At 44.1% G+C, this 19,570-nt stretch overlaps 1 protein-coding gene across 1 annotated transcript in view; it reads left to right on the top strand.

Annotated features, from left to right (window-relative positions):
- Positions 1–2,888: 2,888 nt before the first annotated feature.
- The window catches only part of nuf2 (UF2 component of NDC80 kinetochore complex), a 30,849-nt gene continuing 14,167 nt past the window's right edge, over positions 2,889–19,570 (top strand). Inside the window, exons 1-5 of the mRNA XM_082959585.1 lie at positions 2,889–3,174; positions 3,450–3,588; positions 3,863–3,937; positions 9,153–9,229; positions 13,959–14,020. Coding sequence (XP_082815711.1) covers positions 3,466–3,588; positions 3,863–3,937; positions 9,153–9,229; positions 13,959–14,020 — 337 coding nt within the window. The 5' untranslated portion in view covers positions 2,889–3,174; positions 3,450–3,465. The remainder of the gene's footprint in view (positions 3,175–3,449; positions 3,589–3,862; positions 3,938–9,152; positions 9,230–13,958; positions 14,021–19,570) is intronic.

Raw genomic sequence — 19,570 nt, 5'->3', positions numbered from 1 at the left:
AGCAGATGTTATTGGTCCATACACATGGTTAGCAGATGTTATTGGTCACATGGTTAGCAGATGTTATTGGTCACATGGTTAGCAGATGTTATTGGTCCATACACATGGTTAGCAGATGTTATTGGTCACATACACATGGTTAGCAGATGTTATTGGTCCATACACATGGTTAGCAGATGTTATTGGTCACATGGTTAGCAGATGTTATTGGTCACATGGTTAGCAGATGTTATTGGTCCATACACATGGTTAGCAGATGTTATTGGTCACATACACATGGTTAGCAGATGTTATTGGTCCATACACATGGTTAGCAGATGTTATTGGTCACATGGTTAGCAGATGTTATTGGTCACATGGTCAGCAGATGTTATTGGTCCATACACATGGTTAGCAGATGTTATTGGTCCATACACATGGTTAGCAGATGTTATTGGTCCATACACATGGTTAACAGATGTTATTGGTCCATACACATGGTTAGCAGATGTTATTGGTCACATGGTTAGCAGATGTTATTGGTCACATGGTTAGCAGATGTTATTGGTCACATGGTTAGCAGATGTTATTGGTCACATGGTTAGCAGATGTTATTGGTCACATGGTTAGCAGATGTTATTGGTCACATGGTTAGCAGATGATATTGGTCACATACACATGGTTAGCAGATGTTATTGGTCACATACACATGGTTAGCAGATGTTATTGGTCACATACACATGGTTAGCAGATGTTATTGGTCACATACACATGGTTAGCAGATGTTATTGGTCACATACACATGGTTATCAGATGTTATTGGTCACATACACATGGTTAGCAGATGTTATTGCGAGTGTAGCGAAATGGTCGAATCAGGAAACTATCATTTCGAAAACAAAACGTTTATTCTTTCAGTGAAATACGGAACCGTTCCATATTTTATCTAACGGATGGCATCCCTAAGTCTAAATATTGCTGTTACATTGCACAACCTTCAATGTTATGTCATTATTAAATACGGCCTTTGTTAGGAAAAAATGGACTTCACACAGTTCGCAACGAGCCTGGTGTCCCAAACTGCTGCATATACCCTGACTATGCTTGCACGGAACGCAAGAGAAGTGACACAATTTCCCTAGTTATAAGAAATTCATGTTAGCAGGCAATATTAACTAAATATGTAGGTTTAAAAATATATACTTGTGTATTGATTTTAAAGAAAGGCGTTGGTGTTTATGGTTAGGTACATTGGTGCAACGACAGTGCTTTTTTCGCAATGCGCTTGTTAAATCACCACCCGTTTGGCGAAGTAGGCTGTGATTCAATGATAAATTAACAGGCACCGCATCGATTATATGCAACGCAGGACACGCTAGATAAACTAGTGATTATGTTAAGATTGATTGTTTTTTATAAGATAAGTTTAATGCTAGCTAGCAACTTATCTTGGCAACTTATCTTGACTATGTTCTGTTATAATATCCACCCTGCACAGCCAGAAGAGGACTGGTTCCTCTCTAGGTTTCTTCCTAGGTTTTTGGCCTTTCTAGGGAGTTTTTCCTAGGGAGTTTTTCCTAGCCACCGTGCTTCTTTCACATGCTTTGCTTGCTGTTTGGGGTTTTAGGCTGGGTTTCTGTACAGCACTTTGAGAATATCAGCTGATGTACGAAGGGCTATATAAATACATTTGATTTGATTTGATTTGGCTTCTTACTGCCCTCGCGTAACAGGTAGTCAGCCTGCCACGCAGGCTCCTTGTGGAGTGCAATGTAAGGCAGGTGGTTAGAGCATTGGACTAGTAACCGGAAGGTTTCAAAAACGAATCCCCGAACTGACAAGGTAAAAATCTGTCGTTCTGCCCTGAACAAGGCAGTTAACCCACCGTTCCTAGGCCGTCATTGAAAATAAGAATGTGTTCTTAACTGACTTGCTTAGTTAAATAAAGGTATATAAAAATATATTTATATAAAAATCGGCATATCGGTGTCCAAAAATACCGATTACCGATTGTTATGAAAACTTGAAATCGGCCCTAATTAATTGGCCATTCCGATTAATCGGTCGACCTCTAATACATTTATTTACATTTTCATAGGGCCGCTTCTGGGGGGATTCTTTAAGATGTCGCCAAAGTCGGCTGAATTCCGGTAGGCGGAAACGGCCGATGTACTTGGGCCGATTCTGGGCAGTCATTCATTTTGATTCCGGGCCGAGTCCGACACCCGATTCCTGGCTGATTCAATCAGTTCCGGTCCCACGGAAGAGGGACACTTCTGGGCCGATTCCTCTTTGCTAGATGGAAACCTTTCGGTTACTGGCCCTCTAACCACTAGGCTACATTGGCCATGCTGACAGCGTTTCACAACCCCTCCCCGTTTTCCAACTCGTCATTCAGTACAGCACCGTTTCCGTTCAACTGAACATTCCAGAATATAAAAACATACCCAACGTGGCCCAGGCCAAGGAGCCCATGTCCTCTGAAGTGTCTGGCTGGCTAGCCCTGACTTCTCCATACACTGACTATGCTACATGTAACCCAGCTTTTCCGTCTTTATAAGTAGACTTTGTTTACCTTTCTGCTTGTAACTCCACCTGACATGTGGAGTTCTCTGCGGCAGCTAGCTAACCAGATGTAGATTGGGACTGCGTGTTCTAAATGAGTTTTATCGGTAACTTTACAAAAAGTCTTAAAAATTCATGAAAACTGAAATGGTTTTTGATCATCATTTAAGGTTAGGCTAATTTATTTTAACTAGGCAAGTCAGTTAAGAACAAATTCTTATTTACAATGACAGCCTACCAGGGTACAGTGGGTTAACTGCCTTGTTCAGGGGCAGAACAATAGATTTTTATCTTGTCAGCTCAGGATTTTATCCAGCAACCTTTTGGTTACTGGCCCAATGCTCTAACCACTAGGCTACCTGCCACCAAGTGTTTGCAGTGTGGTTAAGGTTAGGTTGAAAATGAGATTTTAAGAAGAGAAACTGTAGAAATGGGCATGGTTTATGACTTTGTCGCTGTTTAAACCAGTGACGACCCCAAACCATGCGGTGGCGCTGTCGCTCACCAATAATCAACAGACGAATAAGAAAAACACGGAAGTTACCGCGAAAGCGCCAAAAATCAAAATACCTGACGTGAAGTAGTTAGCTACTTGTTCGCTCCGTCGTCAACAACACAACACAATATCAGGTAATCAAACTATTCACTGCAAAGTCGTTATACTAAGAATCACTGTTTGAATAATCTAGCTTTAAACATTTACAACGATTATGTGTCAGACAAAGCAAGCGAGGTAGCCAAGTTAGCTGTCTGGGCTAACGTTAAATAGTGAATAGTTAACGTTAGCTAATTACCGTTAAAGCAGATAACAAGTTCAAATGTACAGATATGAATAATGGAAGTGTACCGTAACCAAATACCCAAGTGAAAACATTGATCTGAATTTGAATTGCTTGTTGATTCAGTTTCCCCCTAGGAACCATGACGGAGAACACTTTCCCAGTGTATAAGGTGGACGCCATTGTTACCTTTTTCCGCACGGAGGTCCTTACCGGGCAGGAGGCAAAACATTTCACTAAGAACGACCTGGCCCCGAGCCCGAAGGTAATACACGTTATAAATTAGCATGACCGATAACACACACACACACACACACACACACACACAGACCCATAACACACACACACACACACACACAGACCCATAACACACACACAGACCCATAACACACACACAGACCCATAACACACACACAGACCCATAACACACACACACACACACAGAGGCTGTATTGTGTATATGACTCATATAAAAGTGATAATTTATTTGTAGCTGCCAATGTTGGTAGTGTAATACAATGTTGTTGTCCTCATTGTAGCCAGATGCAGTACAGAGACTGTACATGAGAATACTGCAACTCCTGTACCGCTTCAAGCCTGAGTGTCATTACATGGTATGTACACTTACACTACAAATATCATTTTATTGGTCACATACACATGTTTAGCTTATTGCGGATGTAGCGACTTGCTTGTACATATATGGTTATCTATCTTTAAACACACATTACTTTTAATCAATACAATGTACACTACTGTATTAAAGTTTGGGGTCACTTAGAAATGTCCTTGTTTTTGAATGAAAAGCAAATTTCTTTGTCCATTAAAATAACATAAAATTGGTCAGAAATACAGTGCAGACATTGTTAATGTTGTAAATGACTATTGTAGCTGGAAACGGCTGATTTTTTTTAAATGGAATATCTACATAGGTGTACAGAGGCCCATTATCAGCAACCATCACTCCTGTGTTCCAATGGCACGTTGTGTTTGCTAATCCAAGTTGATCATTTTAAAAGGCAAATTGATCATTAGAAAACCCTTTTGTAATTATGTTAGCACAGCTGGAAACTGTTCTGATTAAAGAAACAATAACACTGTCCTTCGTTAGACTGGTTGAGTATCTGGTATCTGGAGCATCAGCATTTGAAACTCGTCAGTCTGTTCTTGTTCTGAGAAATTATGACTTTTCCATGCGAGAAATTGCCAAGAAACTGAAGATGTCGTACAATGCTTTTCCCGATGCCCCCACTCAGGCTCCCGAGTGGCGCTGCGGTCTAAGGCACTGAATCTCAGTGCAAGAGGCGTCACTATAGTACCTGGTTCGAATCCGGGTTGTATCACATCCGGCTGTGATTGGGGGTCCCATAGGGCGGCGCACAATTGGCCCAGAGTCTTCCGGGTTTTGCCCGGGGTAGGCAGTCATTGTAAATAAGAATTTGTTCTTAACTGACTTGCCTAGTTAAATAAAGGTTCTAATATATATGTGTGTGTGTGTGTGTGTGTGTGTGTGTGTGTGTGTGTGTGTGTGTGTGTGTGTGTGTGTGTGTGTGTGTGTGTGTGTGTGTGTGTGTGTGTGTGTGTGTGTGTGTGTGTGTGTGTGTGTGTGTGTGTTCATAGTTTTGATGTCTTCACTATTCTACAATGTAGAAAATAGTAAAAAATAAAGAACAACCCTGGAATGATTAGGTGTGTCATAACTTTGGACTGGTACTGTATTTACTGAACTAAAATATAAACTCAACATGCAAAGATTTTACGCCGTTACAGTTCATATCAGTCAATTGAAATAACTTCATCCCTAATCTATGTATTTCATATGACTGGGCAGGGGCACAGCCTTGGGAGAGCATAGGCCCACCCAAAAGGAATTTGGAGGCGGCTTATGGCAGAGAAATTAACGTTAAATTCTCTGGCAACAGCTCTGGTGGACATTCCTGCGGTCAAAGTGCCAATTGCACTCTCCCTCAACTTGAGACATCTGTGGCATTGTGTTGTGTGAAAACTGCACATTTTAATGCCGTTTGGGTCTCTGCTACGGAACGCCGTTTGGGTCTCTATGGAACGCCGTTTGGGTCTTTGCTATGGAACGCCGTTTGGGTCTCTGCTACGGAACGCCGTTTGTGTCTGCTACGGAACGCCGTTTGGGTCTCTGCTACGGAACCCCGTTTGGGTCTCTGCTACGGAACGCCGTTTGGGTCTCTGCTACGGAACGCCGTTTGGGTCTCTGCTACGGAACGCCGTTTGGGTCTCTGCTACGGAACGCCGTTTGGGTCTCTGCTACGGAACGCCGTTTGGGCCTCTGCTACGGAACGCCGTTTGGGCCTCTGCTACGGAACGCCGTTTGGGTCTCTGCTACGGAACGCCGTTTGGGCCGTTTGGGTCTCTGCTACGGAACGCCGTTTGGGTCTCTGCTACGGAACGCCGTTTGGGTCTCTGCTACGGAACGCCGTTTGGGTCTCTGCTATGGGAACGCCGTTTGGGCCTCTGCTACGGAACGCCGTTTGGGTCTCTGCTACGGAACGCCGTTTGGGTCTCTGCTATGGAACGCCGTTTGGGTCTCTGCTATGGAACGCCGTTTGGGTCTCTGCTATGGAACGCCGTTTGGGTCTCTGCTACGGAACGCCGTTTGGGTCTCTGCTATGGAACGCCGTTTGGGCCGTTTGGATCTCTGCTATGGAACGCCGTTTGGATCTCTGCTACGGAACGCCGTTAGGGCCGTTTGGGTCTCTGCTACGGAACGCCGTTTGGGCCTCTGCTATGGAACGCCGTTTGGGTCTCTGCTACGGAACGCCGTTTGGGTCTCTGCTACGGAACGCCGTTTGGGTCTCTGCTACGGAACGCCGTTTGGGTCTCTGCTACGGAACGCCGTTTGGGTCTCTGCTATGGAACGCCGTTTGGGTCTCTATGGAACGCCGTTTGGGTCTGCTACGGAACGCCGTTTGGGTCTTTGCTACGGAACGCCGTTTGGGTCTGCTACGGAACGCCGTTTGGGTCTCTGCTACGGAACGCCGTTTGGGTCTCTGCTACGGAACGCCGTTTGGGTCTCTGCTACGGAACGCCGTTTGGGTCTCTGCTACGGAACGCCGTTTGGGTCTCTGCTACGGAACGCCGTTTGGGTCTCTGCTACGGAACGCCGTTTGGGTCTCTGCTACGGAACGCCGTTTGGGCTGTTTGGGTCTCTGCTATGGAACGCCGTTTGGGTCTCTGCTATGGAACGCCGTTTGGGCCTCTGTTACGGAACGCCGTTTGGGTCTCTGTTACGGAACGCCGTTTGGGTCTCTGTTACGGAACGCCGTTTGGGTCTCTGTTACGGAACGCCGTTTGGGTCTCTGTTACGGAACGCCGTTTGGGTCTCTGTTACGGAACGCCGTTTGGGTCTCTGTTACGGAACGCCGTTTGGGTCTCTGTTACGGAACGCCGTTTGGGTCTCTGTTACGGAACGCCGTTTGGGTCTCTGCTACGGAACGCCGTTTGGGTCTCTGCTACGGAACGCCGTTTGGGCTGTTTGGGTCTCTGCTATGGAACGCCGTTTGGGTCTCTGCTACGGAACGCCGTTTGGGTCTCTGCTACGGAACGCCGTTTGGGTCTCTGCTACGGAACGCCGTTTGGGTCTCTGCTACGGAACGCCGTTTGGGTCTCTGCTACGGAACGCCGTTTGGGTTGTTTGGGTCTCTGCTACGGAACGCCGTTTGGGTCTCTGCTACGGAACGCCGTTTGGGTTGTTTGGGTCTCTGCTATGGAACGCCGTTTGGGCCGTTTGGGTCTCTGCTATGGAACGCCGTTTGGGTCTCTGCTATGGAACGCCGTTTGGGTCTCTGCTACGGAACGCCGTTTGGATCTCTGCTACGGAACGCCGTTTGGGTCTTTGCTACGGAACGCCGTTTGGGTCTCTGCTACGGAAAGCCGTTTGGGTCTCTATGGAACGCCGTTTGGGCCGTTTGGGTCTCTGCTACGGAACGCCGTTTGGGTCTCTATGGAACGCCGTTTGGGTCTCTGCTACTGAACGCCGTTTGGGTCTCTGCTACGGAACGCCGTTTGGGTCTCTGCTACGGAACGCCGTTTGGGTCTCTGCTACGGAACGCCGTTTGGGTCTCTGCTACGGAACGCCGTTTGGGTCTCTGCTACGGAACGCCGTTTGGGTCTCTGCTACGGAACGCCGTTTGGGTCTCTGCTACGGAACGCCGTTTGGGTCTCTGCTACGGAACGCCGTTTGGGTCTCTGCTACGGAACGCCGTTTGGGTCTCTGCTACGGAACGCCGTTTGGGTCTCTGCTACGGAACGCCGTTTGGGTCTCTGCTACGGAACGCCGTTTGGGTCTCTGCTACGGAACGCCGTTTGGGTCTCTACGGAACGCCGTTTGGGTCTCTACGGAACGCCGTTTGGGTCTCTGCTACGGAACGCCGTTTGGATTCAATATTTTTTTCTTTATCTAACCCATCTACACACAATACCCCATCGTGACAAAGCGAAACATTTTATACATTTTTGCAAATGTATTGAAAACGAAATACATCACATTTACATTAGTATTCACACCCCTGAGTCCCAGACTCATGTTGACCAGCCTTACACTCACTACCTACAGTTAGGATATGAGTCAATACTTTGTAGAAGCACCATGGGCAGCGATTACAGCTGTGAGTCTTTCTGGGTAACTCTCCAAGAGCTTTCCACACCTGGATTGTACAATATTTGCACATTTTATTCTTTATAAAATTCTTCAATGTACAATATTTGCACATTTTATTCTTTATAAAATTCTTCAAGCGCTGTCAAGTTGATTGTTGATCATTGCTAGACTGCCATTTTCATGTCTTGCCATTAGATTTCCAAGCAGATTTTAAGTAAAAACTGTAACTCGGCCACCCGGGAACATTCAATGTCATCTTGGAAAGCAACTCCAGTGTATATTTGGCCTTGTGTTTTAGGTTGTTGTCCTGCTGAAAGGTGAATTTGTCTCCCAGTGAGTGTTGGAAAGCAGACCAAACCAGGTTTTCCTCTAGGATTTTGCCTGTGCTTAGCTATTTATGTTTCTTTTTATACAAAACAAAAGCTCCCTAGTCCTTGCCAATGACAAGCATACCCATAACATGATGCAGCCACCACCATGCTTGAAAATATGAAGTGGTACTCAGTAATGTGTTGGATTTGCCCCAAATATACTGCTTTGTAATCAGGACATAAAGTACATTTCTTTGGCACATTTTTAGCAGGTTTACTTTAGTGCCTTATTGGAAACAGGATGCATGTTTTTGAATATTTTTATTCTGTACAGGCTTCCTTCTTTTCACTCTGTCATTTAGGTTAGTATTGTGGAGTTACTACAATGTTGTTGATCCATCCTCTGTTTTCTCCTATCACAGCAATTCAACTCTTAACTCTTTTAAAGTCCCCATTGGTCTTATGGTGACCCATTATTTGAAAGGCATTGGAAATCCTCCCAGGGCTTTGTGGTTGAATCTGTTTGAAATTCAGTGCTTGACTGAGGGAACTTACAGATAATTCTATGTGTGGGATACAGAGATGAGGTAGTCATTCAAAAAAAAAAACATTTTTGCACAAAGTGAGTTCATGCAACTTATTGTGTGACTTGAAGACATTTCAGCTTTTCATTTTTTATTGATTTGTAACAATTTCTAAAAACGTAGGTCCACTTTCATATTTTCGGGTATTGTGTATAGGCCAGGGACACAATCTAAATATAATCAATTTTAAATTCAGGCTGTATCACAAATGTGGAAAAGGCCTGTGAATACTTTCTAAAGGCACTGTATGTATCTGATGAATCTGAACCCTGTTATTTCTATCTGATGTGTTTCCCTACAGGTCCCATTCTCTGAGAACATCCAGCACCCTCAGCTCCATGAGTGGCCCACTGCTGTCATGAGTGTCTACCTGAGGATGTGAGTTGTTGTCTACCTGAGGATGCCAATTGGCGTCGTCTACCTGAGATTGCTCGTGACCTGAGATTGCTCGTGACCTGAGATTGCTCGTGACCTGAGATTGCTCGTTACTGATCTGTGAAACTCATTCCACACTGTTTTAAGTGTGAATCTGTCATAAGGTTCTAACAGTGTGGAGTCAGTTATTTTGTATTTATTATGGATCCCTGGTGGACGACTCGGGGTCACGGAGTTGTATTTATTATGGATCCCTGGTGGATGGCTCGGGGTCATGAAGTTGTATTTATTATGGATCCCTGGTGGATGGCTCGGGGTCATGGAGTTGTATTTATTATGGATCCCTGGTGGATGGCTCGGGGTCACGGAGTTGTATTTATTATGGATCCCTGGTGGATGGCTCGGGGTCATGGAGTTGTATTTATTATGGATCCCTGGTGGACGGCTCGGGGTCATGGAGTTGTATTTATTATGGATCCCTGGTGGATGGCTCGGGGTCATGGAGTTGTATTTATTATGGATCCCTGGTGGATGGCTCGGGGTCATGGAGTTGTATTTATTATGGATCCCTGGTGGATGGCTCGGGGTCATGAAGTTGTATTTATTATGGATCCCTGGTGGATGGCTCGGGGTCATGGAGTTGTATTTATTATGGATCCCTGGTGGATGGCTCGGGGTCACGGAGTTGTATTTATTATGGATCCCTGGTGGATGGCTCGGGGTCACGGAGTTGTATTTATTATGGATCCCTGGTGGATGGCTCGGGGTCACGGAGTTGTATTTATTATGGATCCCTGGTGGATGGCTCGGGGTCATGGAGTTGTATTTATTATGGATCCCTGGTGGACGGCTCGGGGTCATGGAGTTGTATTTATTATGGATCCCTGGTGGATGGCTCGGGGTCATGGAGTTGTATTTATTATGGATCCCTGGTGGATGGCTCGGGGTCATGGAGTTGTATTTATTATGGATCCCTGGTGGATGGCTCGGGGTCATGAAGTTGTATTTATTATGGATCCCTGGTGGATGGCTCGGGGTCATGGAGTTGTATTTATTATGGATCCCTGGTGGATGGCTCGGGGTCACGGAGTTGTATTTATTATGGATCCCTGGTGGATGGCTCGGGGTCACGGAGTTGTATTTATTATGGATCCCTGGTGGATGGCTCGGGGTCACGGAGTTGTATTTATTATGGATCCCTGGTGGATGGCTCGGGGTCACGGAGTTGTATTTATTATGGATCCCTGGTGGATGGCTCGGGGTCATGGAGTTGTATTTATTATGGATCCCTGGTGGATGGCTCGGGGTCATGGAGTTGTATTTATTATGGATCCCTGGTGGATGGCTCGGGGTCATGGAGTTGTATTTATTATGGATCCCTGGTGGATGGCTCGGGGTCATGGAGTTGTATTTGTATTTATTATGGATCCCCACTAGCTGCTGCTAAGGCAGAAGCTACTCTTCCTGGGGTCCAGCAAAAATTAAGGCAGTATAATATACATTATAGTAACATTTTTAAACATTAAAATACATTTTCCAACAGATTTCACAGTAAATTAAGTCCTCAGGCCACTAGTCTACTACAACACACTATCCAGGTGTGTAGGGCGTTTGTTGTGTGCCTGTGAGTGTGACTTCACAGTCCTTGCTGTTCCATAAGGTGTATTTGTATTATTCTTCTCCATATTTTACTTCTTGCATGAGTTTTAGGGCTCCCGAGTGGCTCAGCGGTCTAAGGCACTGCATCTCAGTGCTAGAGGCGTCACTACAGACCCTGGTTCGATTCCAGGCTGTATCACAATCGGCCACGATTGGGAGTCCTATAAGGCGGGGCACAATTGGCGCAGCGTCGTTAGGGTTTGGCCGGGGGAAGGCCGTCATTGTAAATAAGAATTTGATCTTAATTGACTTGTCTACTTAAATAGAATAGAAAATTGATGTGGAGTAGTACTGCGCGCCTCTCATAGTCTTACAAAAACAAGTAGTGATGAAGTCAATCTCTCCTCCACTTTGAGCAGTGAGAGATTGACATGCATATTAATGTTAGCTCTACGTGTACATTTAAGGGCCAGCTGTGCTGCCCTGTTCTGAGACAACTGCAATTTCCCAAGTCCCTCTTTGTGGCACCTGACCACACGACTGAATTGTAGTCCAGGTGTGACAAAACTAGGGCCTGTAGGACCTGCCTTGTTGATAGTGTTGTTAAGAAGGCAGAGCAGCACTTTATTATGGACAGACTTCTCCCCATCTTAGCTACATCTTAGATACTTGCATCAATATGTTTTTACCGTAACAGTTTACAATCCAGGGTTACTCCAAGCAGTTTAGTCTCCTCAATTTCCACATTGTTCATTACAAGATTTAGTTGAGGTTTAGTGAATGATTTGTCCCAAATACAATGCTTTTAGTGTTTGAAATATTTAGTACTAACTTATTTATTGCCACCCATTCTGAAACTGACTGCATCTCTTTAAGTGTTGCGTGATTTCACTCGCTGTAGTTCCTGACCTGTATAGTGTTGATTCATCCGCATACATAGACACTCTGGCTTTACTCAAAGCCAGTTGCATGTCATTAGTAAATATTGAAAAAAGTAAGGGGCCTAGACAGCTGCCCTGGGGAATTCCTGATTCTACCTGGATTATGTTGGAGAGGCTTCCATTAAAGAACACCCTCTGTGTTCTGTAAGACAGAACTCTTTATCCACATTATAGCAGGGGGTGCAAAGCCATTATAGCAGGGGGTGCAAAGCCAAAACATGTACATTTTTCCAGCAGCAGACTGTCATCGGTCAAAAGCCACACTGAAGTCTAACAAGACAGCCCCCACAATCGTTTTATCATAAATTTCTCTCAGCCAATCATCAGTCATTTGTGTAAGTGCCATGCATGTTGAATGCCCATCTCTATGAGTGTGCTGAAAGTCTGTCAATTTGTTTACTGTAAAATAGCATTGTATCTGGTCAAACACAAAGTTTACTAAGGGTTAGTAACATTCTGATTGGTCTGCTATTTGAGCTAGTAAAGGGTGCTTAACTATTCTTGAGTGGAAGAATGACTTGCTTCCCTCCAGGCCTCATGGTACACACTTTCTTTGTAAGCTTAGATTAAAGAGAGAGCAAATAGGAGTGGCAATATCGTCTGCAGTAATTTTCCATCCAAGTTGTCATTGTTGCTAGAATTGTTTACCCCCCTCTTCCACACTAAATTTACAACGCTTGCCTTTCATAATTTCGTCAGTTATACTTGGATGTGTAGGTTTTGCATGTGTTGCTGGCAAGTTATGCCAAAGTCTGCTAACCTTGCCAATGAAAATATCATTAACCCTTAGACTAAAAAATCCGCACCCTGAAGAAATCGATTTAACATAGATTTTGATGGGAATTTTTAAATTGTCTATTTTAAGCTAGAGATGTGTTTCCTTCCGCGTCTTCGGTGAAAGGTGGCAGAACTAGACTGGTGTTTGTCAGACCATGAGACATCCCTAAAATCGGTCTTCTCACAAACGTCTGTAGCATCCGAACGGTTTTGGCGACCCACTAATATGACCTCTGTGATTGCCAACAAGGGTTTTGCCACCAAGTACTACCGTAATTCCCGGACTATTGAGCACACCTGAATATAAGCCGCACCCACTGAATTTAATGTTTAATTTTTTTTTTTGAACATAAATAAGCCGCACATGTCTATAAGCCGCAGGTGTCTACCGGTACATTGAAACAACTGAACTTTACACAGGCTTTAACGAAACACGGCTTGTCATCGACTCATTAAGACCAAGCTCCCGTGCAGCAGCTCTATTTCCTTTTCCAACAGCCAGATCAATCGCCTTCAACTTGAAAGCTGCATCATATGCATTTCTCCGTGTCTTTGCCATGATGAGGGTGACAAAATAACTACCGTAATCAGAATGATGGGAAGTTTGAGAGCGCTCGATTTATTCTAAACAGTAAACCAAAAAGTTGTTTGACCTTAACCCGTTCGGCAATTTCATTGGTCTAATGAAAGCTTCATGCCGCCCAAAAACTGAGCACGTCACAGAATGTGTTTTTAAAAAAAAAATAAAAAATAAAAATTGAATGCGGGAAAAATCCATATATTAGCCGCGTCATTGTTTAAGCCGCGAGGTTCAAAGCCTGGGGAAAAAGTTGCGGCTTATAGTCCGGAAATTACGGTAAATAATGTTTTGCAGAGGGGTCAAATACTTATTTCCCTCATTAAAATGCAAATCAATTGATAACATTTTAGAAATGTGTTTTTCTGGTTTTTTTTGTTATTCTGTCTCTCACTGTTCAAATAAACCTACCATTAAAATTATAGACTGATCATTTCTTTGTCAGTGGGCAAGCGTACAAAATCAGCAGGGGATCAAATACTTTTTCCCCTCACTGTACATGTGGATTTAATTCCTGTGCTGTTTGTAACTACCCTGGTAGGTTGACTGGTTACAGTTTGAAGGTTTTTCTTTAGTGGGCAGCTTGATGAAAGTCAGTCACCACTCTATATTGCTACAACTGAATCATCAAAGGTGTTATCTAAGTGAGTTTCAGAGATAGTCAGAATATGAATGTCATCTGTTACAAGCAAGTAATTGATTTCATGAACCTTGTTTCTTAGACACATTGCATGTGGGCAGACCGGGAGGAGGGATTATTGTCACAGTGTGAATCAACTATACTGTTTTAACAGTGTGGAGTCGGTGTTTTTCATGCTGTGTGTCTCTTCTGTTCCAGGCGTCAGTTCCTGCGGATGTGCTACGTGTATGACTTCTCACTGAACGACCTGCTGGCTCCCAGTGAGTATGAGCTGTCTGAAAGAGGATGACATCTACACTATTTCTGTCTTCCTTAGCTGACTGGTGCCAAGATGTTGCAGTGGAAGGGTTATTTTCACCATATGACCTAGCAGATATTTGTCTCACATTGAGGATGTCACCTGGCTGCTGTCGGAAACTGAACGTCCATCTTAGTCAAGTTCCTGCCCAACTACATTGAATTGCATCAATTAGGGACGTAACGATTCACTAATATGCATCGGTCCCAGGTTCAAATGTTTCAGATATGAGCGTGGAACCCCAAACGATCCAAATGTAGCATGCAAGGTTACGGATCGCCGGTTCACTAAAATGCTTTCTTTCTACCTTCCAGAAAATACCTCTGCGTCCTCTCCTTCAGTGTTGAACTAAGCATGTAATTATATTGACAGTCATTGATCTACAAGTCATTTTGCATGCCGAACAACACCAGGCAATATCAGTAGTCTAGTCAAACTGTGCGCAGCTTCGCCCGCTGACCAATGAGAGGTAGGCCTTTTCCTGATCTGGCACATCTGCAGGTCACCTTCAACATTCAAATGTTGGTGAAATGGCTTGTGCAAGATTAGGCTTTATTAGTTGAGTGGCAACCAAAGTAATTTGCTCAGGTTATTTCTGTATCAAATGCGCTGTTGAAAATGGTGTTTTACCTGATTAAAAGTAGCCTAAGCACAACTCATCTGGCTATAGGTACACTACATTCATCTGGCTATAGGTAAACTACATTCATCTGGCTATAGGTAAACTGCATTCATCTGGCTATAGGTAAACTGCATTCATCTGGCTATAGGTAAACTACATTCATCTGGCTATAGGTAAACTACATTCATCTGGCTATAGGTAAACTGCATTCATCTGGCTATAGGTAAACTGCATTCATCTGGCTATAGGTAAACTACATTCATCTGGCTATAGGTAAACTACATTCATCTGGCTATAGGTAAACTACATTCATCTGGCTATAGGTAAACTACATTCATCTGGCTATAGGTAAACTACATTCATCTGGCTATAGGTAAACTACATTCATCTGGCTATAGGTAAACTACATTCATCTGGCTATAGGTAAACTACATTCATCTGGCTATAGGTAAACTACATTCATCTGGCTATAGGTAAACTACATTCATCTGGCTATAGGTAAACTACATTCATCTGGCTATAGGTAAACTACACTCATCTGGCTATAGGTAAACTACACTCATCTGGCTATAGGTAAACTACACTCATCTGGCTATAGGTAAACTACACTCATCTGGCTATAGGTAAACTACACTCATCTGGCTATAGGTAAACTACACTCATCTGGCTATAGGTAAACTACATTCATCTGGCTATAGGTAAACTACATTCATCTGGCTATAGGTAAACTACATTCATCTGGCTATAGGTAAACTACACTCATCTGGCTATAGGTAAACTACACTCATCTGGCTATAGGTAAACTACACTCATCTGGCTATAGGTAAACTACATTCATCTGGCTATAGGTAAACTACACTCATCTGGCTATAGGTAAACTACATTCATCTGGCTATAGGTAAACTACATTCATCTGGCTATAGGTAAACTACATTCATCTGGCTATAGGTAAACTACATTCATCTGGCTATAGGTAAACTACATTCATCTGGCTATAGGTAAACTACATTCATCTGGCTATAGGTAAACTACATTCATCTGGCTATAGGTAAACTACATTCATCTGGCTATAGGTAAACTACATTCATCTGGCTATAGGTAAACTACACTCATCTGGCTATAGGTAAACTACACTCATCTGGCTATAGGTAAACTACACTCATCTGGCTATAGGTAAACTACACTCATCTGGCTATAGGTAAACTACATTCATATATATATATATATATATATATATATATATATATATATATATATATAAAATCTGCTGTCTCAGCCCTGCCTGTCACCAAGGGAGTACCCCAAGGCCCCACGCTCTTCTCAATTTACATCAACAACAACAGCTCAGGCAGTAGGAAACTCTCTCATCCATTTATATGCAGATGATAGTCTTCTACTCAGCTGACCCCTCCCCGGATTTTGTGCTAAATGCTCTACAACAAATATTTCTTAGTGTCCAACAAGCTTTCTCTACCCTTGACCTTTGTTTTTGGAGGTGTTCAGAACAAGGTTATGTGGTTTGGTAAGAAGAATGCCCCTCTCCCCACAGGTGTGATTACTACCTCTGAGGGTTTAGAGCTGGAGGTAGTCACCTCATACAAGTACTTGGGAGTATGGCTAGACGGTGCACTGTCCTTCTCTCAGCACATATCAAAGCTGCAGGCTAAAGTTAAATCTAGACTTGGTTTCCTCTATCGAAATCGCTCCTCTTTCACCCCAGCTGCCAAACTAACCCTGATTCAGATGACCATCCTACCCATGCTAGATTACAGAGACATCATTTATAGATCGGCAGGGAAGGGTGATCTCAAGCGGCTAGATTTTCTTTACCATTCGACCATCAGATTTGCCACCAATGCTCCTTATAGGACACATCACTGCACTCTATAATCCTCTGTAAACTGGTCATCTCTGTATACCCGTCGCAAGACCCACTGGTTGATGCTTATAAAACCCTCTTAGGCCTCACTCTCCCCTATCTGAGATATCTACTGCAGCCCTCATCCTCCACATACAGCACCCGTTCACTCCCCCCCCTATCTGAGATATCTACTGCAGCCCTCATCCTCCACATACAACACCCGTTCACTCCCCCCTATCTGAGATATCTACTGCAGCCCTCATCCTCCACATACAGCACCCGTTCACTCCCCCCTATCTGAGATATCTACTGCAGCCCTCATCCTCCACATACAACACCCGTTCACTCCCCCCTATCTGAGATATCTACTGCAGCTATCCCTCCACATACAACACCCGTTCACTCCCCCCTATCTGAGATATCTACTGCAGCTATCCCTCCACATACAACATCCGTTCACTCCCCCCTATCTGAGATATCTACTGCAGCTATCCCTCCACATACAACACCCGTTCACTCCCCCCCTATCTGAGATATCTACTGCAGCCCTCATCCTCCACATACAGCACCCGTTCACTCCCCCCTATCTGAGATATCTACTGCAGCTATCCCTCCACATACAACACCCGTTCACTCCCCCCTATCTGAGATATCTACTGCAGCCCTCATCCTCCACATACAGCACCCGTTCACTCCCCCCTATCTGACATATCTACTGCAGCCCTCATCCTCCACATACAACACCCGTTCTGCCAGTCACATTCTGTTAAAGGTCCCCTTAGCACACACATCCCTGGGTCGCTCGTCTTTTCAGTTCGCTGCAGCCAGCGACTGGAACGAGCTGCAACAAACACTCAAACTGGACAGTTTTATCTCCACCTCTTCATTCAAAGACTCAATCATGGACACTCTTACTGACAGTTGTGGCTGCTTTGTGTGATGTATTGTTGTCTCTACCTTCTTGCCCTTTGTGCTGTTGTCTGTGAACAATAATGTTTGTACCTTTTTTTGTGCTGCTACCATGTTGTTGTTATGTTGTGATGCTACCATGCTGTGTTGTCATGTGTTGCTGCCTTGCTATGTTGTTGTCTTAGGTCTCTATGTTGTGTTGTCTCATTGTGATGTGTGTTTTGTCCTTTATTTATATTGTTTTAGTTTTTTTTAAATCTCATGCCCCCGTCCCCGCAGGAGGCCTTTTGCCTTTTGGTAGGACGTCATTGTAAATAATTGTTTGTTCTTAACTGACTTGCCTAGTTAAATTGAGCTCAGGTGCATCCTGTTTCTATTGATCATCCTTGAGGTGTTTCTGCAACTTGATTTGAGTCCACCTGTGGTAAATTCAATTGATTGGACCTGATTTGGAAAGGCACACACCTGTCTATATAAGGTCCCACAGTTGACAGTGCATGTCAGAGCAAAAACCAAGCCATGAGGTCGAAGGAATTGTCCGTAGAGCTCCGAGACAGGATTGTGTCGAGGCACAGATCTGGGGAAGGGTACCAAAAAATGTCTGCAGAATTGAAGGTCCCCAAGAACACAGTGGCCTCCATCATTCTTAAATGGAAGGTGTTCGGAACCACCAAGACTCTTCCTACAGTGGCAGTGCATGTCAGAGCAAAAAGCAAGCCATGAGGTCGAAGGAATTGTCCATAGAGCTCCGAGACAGGAACTTCTTAAATGGAAGATGACTCTTCCTGGAACGGGCTGCGCGGCCAAACTGAGCAATCAGGGGAGAAGGGCCTTGGTCAGGGAGGTGAACAAGAACCTGATGGTCACTGACAGAGCTCCAGAGTTCCTCTGTGGAGATGGGAGAACCTTCCAGAAAGACAACCATCTCTGCAGCTCTCCACCAATCAGACCTTTATGGTAGAGTGGCAAGACAAAAGCCACTCCTCAGTAAAAAGCACATGATTGCCCACTTGGAGTTTGCCAAAAGGCACCTAAAGACTCTCAGACCATGAGAAACAAGATTCTCTGGTCTGATAAAACCAAGATTGAACATTTTTGCCTGAATGCCAAGCATCTCGTCTGGAGGAAACCTGCCACCATCCCTACGGTGAAGCATGGTGGTGGCAGCATCATGCTGTGGGGATGTTTTTCAGCGGCAGGGACTGGAGACTAGTCAGGATCGAGGGAAAGATGAACGGAGCAAAGTACAGAGAGATCCTTGATGAAAACCTGCTCCAGAGCGCTCAGGACCTCAGACTGGGGCGAAGGTTCACCTTCCAACAGGACAACGAGCCGAAGCACACGGCCACGACAACACAGGATGGGCTTCGGGACAAGTCTCTGAATGTCCTTGAGTGGCCCAGCCAGAGCCCAGACTTGAACCCAATCTAACATCTCTGGAGAGACCTGAAAATAGCTGTGCAGCAACGCTCCACATCCAACCTGACAGAACTTGAGAGGATCTGCAGAGAAGAATGGGAGAAACTCCCCAAATACAGGTGTGCCAAGCTTGTAGGGTCATACCCAAGAAGACTCAAGGATGTAATCGCTGCCAAAGGTGCTTTCAACAAAGTACTGAGTAAAATGTCTGAATACTGATGTAAATGTGATATTTAAAAAAATAAAATAAAATGTATATGTATATCTTTAAACACACATTACTTTTAATCAATACAATATGCACTACCGTTCAAAAGTTTGGGGTTAATTAGAAATGTCCTTGTTTTTGAAAGAAAAGCACATTTCTTTTGTCCATTAAAATAACATCAAATTGATCAGAAATACAGTGTAGACATTGTTAATGTTGTAAATGACTATTGTAGCTGGAAATGGCAGATTGTACGCCTACATAGATATTCCATTAATTATAGAGGCCCATTATCAGCAACCATCACTCCTGTGTTCCAATGGCACGTTGTGTTAGCTAATCCAAGTTTATGATTTTAAAAGGCTAATTGATCATTAGAAAACCCTTTTGCAGTTACGAAATTATGTTAGCACAGCTGAAAACTGTTGTCCTGATTAAAGAAGCAATAAAACTGTCCTTCTTTAGACTAGTTAAGTATCTTGAGCATCAGCAT

This window comes from Salmo salar, chromosome 12, assembly GCF_965601325.2.
Source record: "Salmo salar chromosome 12, fSalSal1, whole genome shotgun sequence".
In the NCBI taxonomy this organism is placed as follows: domain Eukaryota; kingdom Metazoa; phylum Chordata; class Actinopteri; order Salmoniformes; family Salmonidae; genus Salmo; species Salmo salar.
The sequence above is the reverse complement of the archived record's forward strand: the minus strand, read 5'-3'. Positions and strand labels throughout refer to the sequence as shown.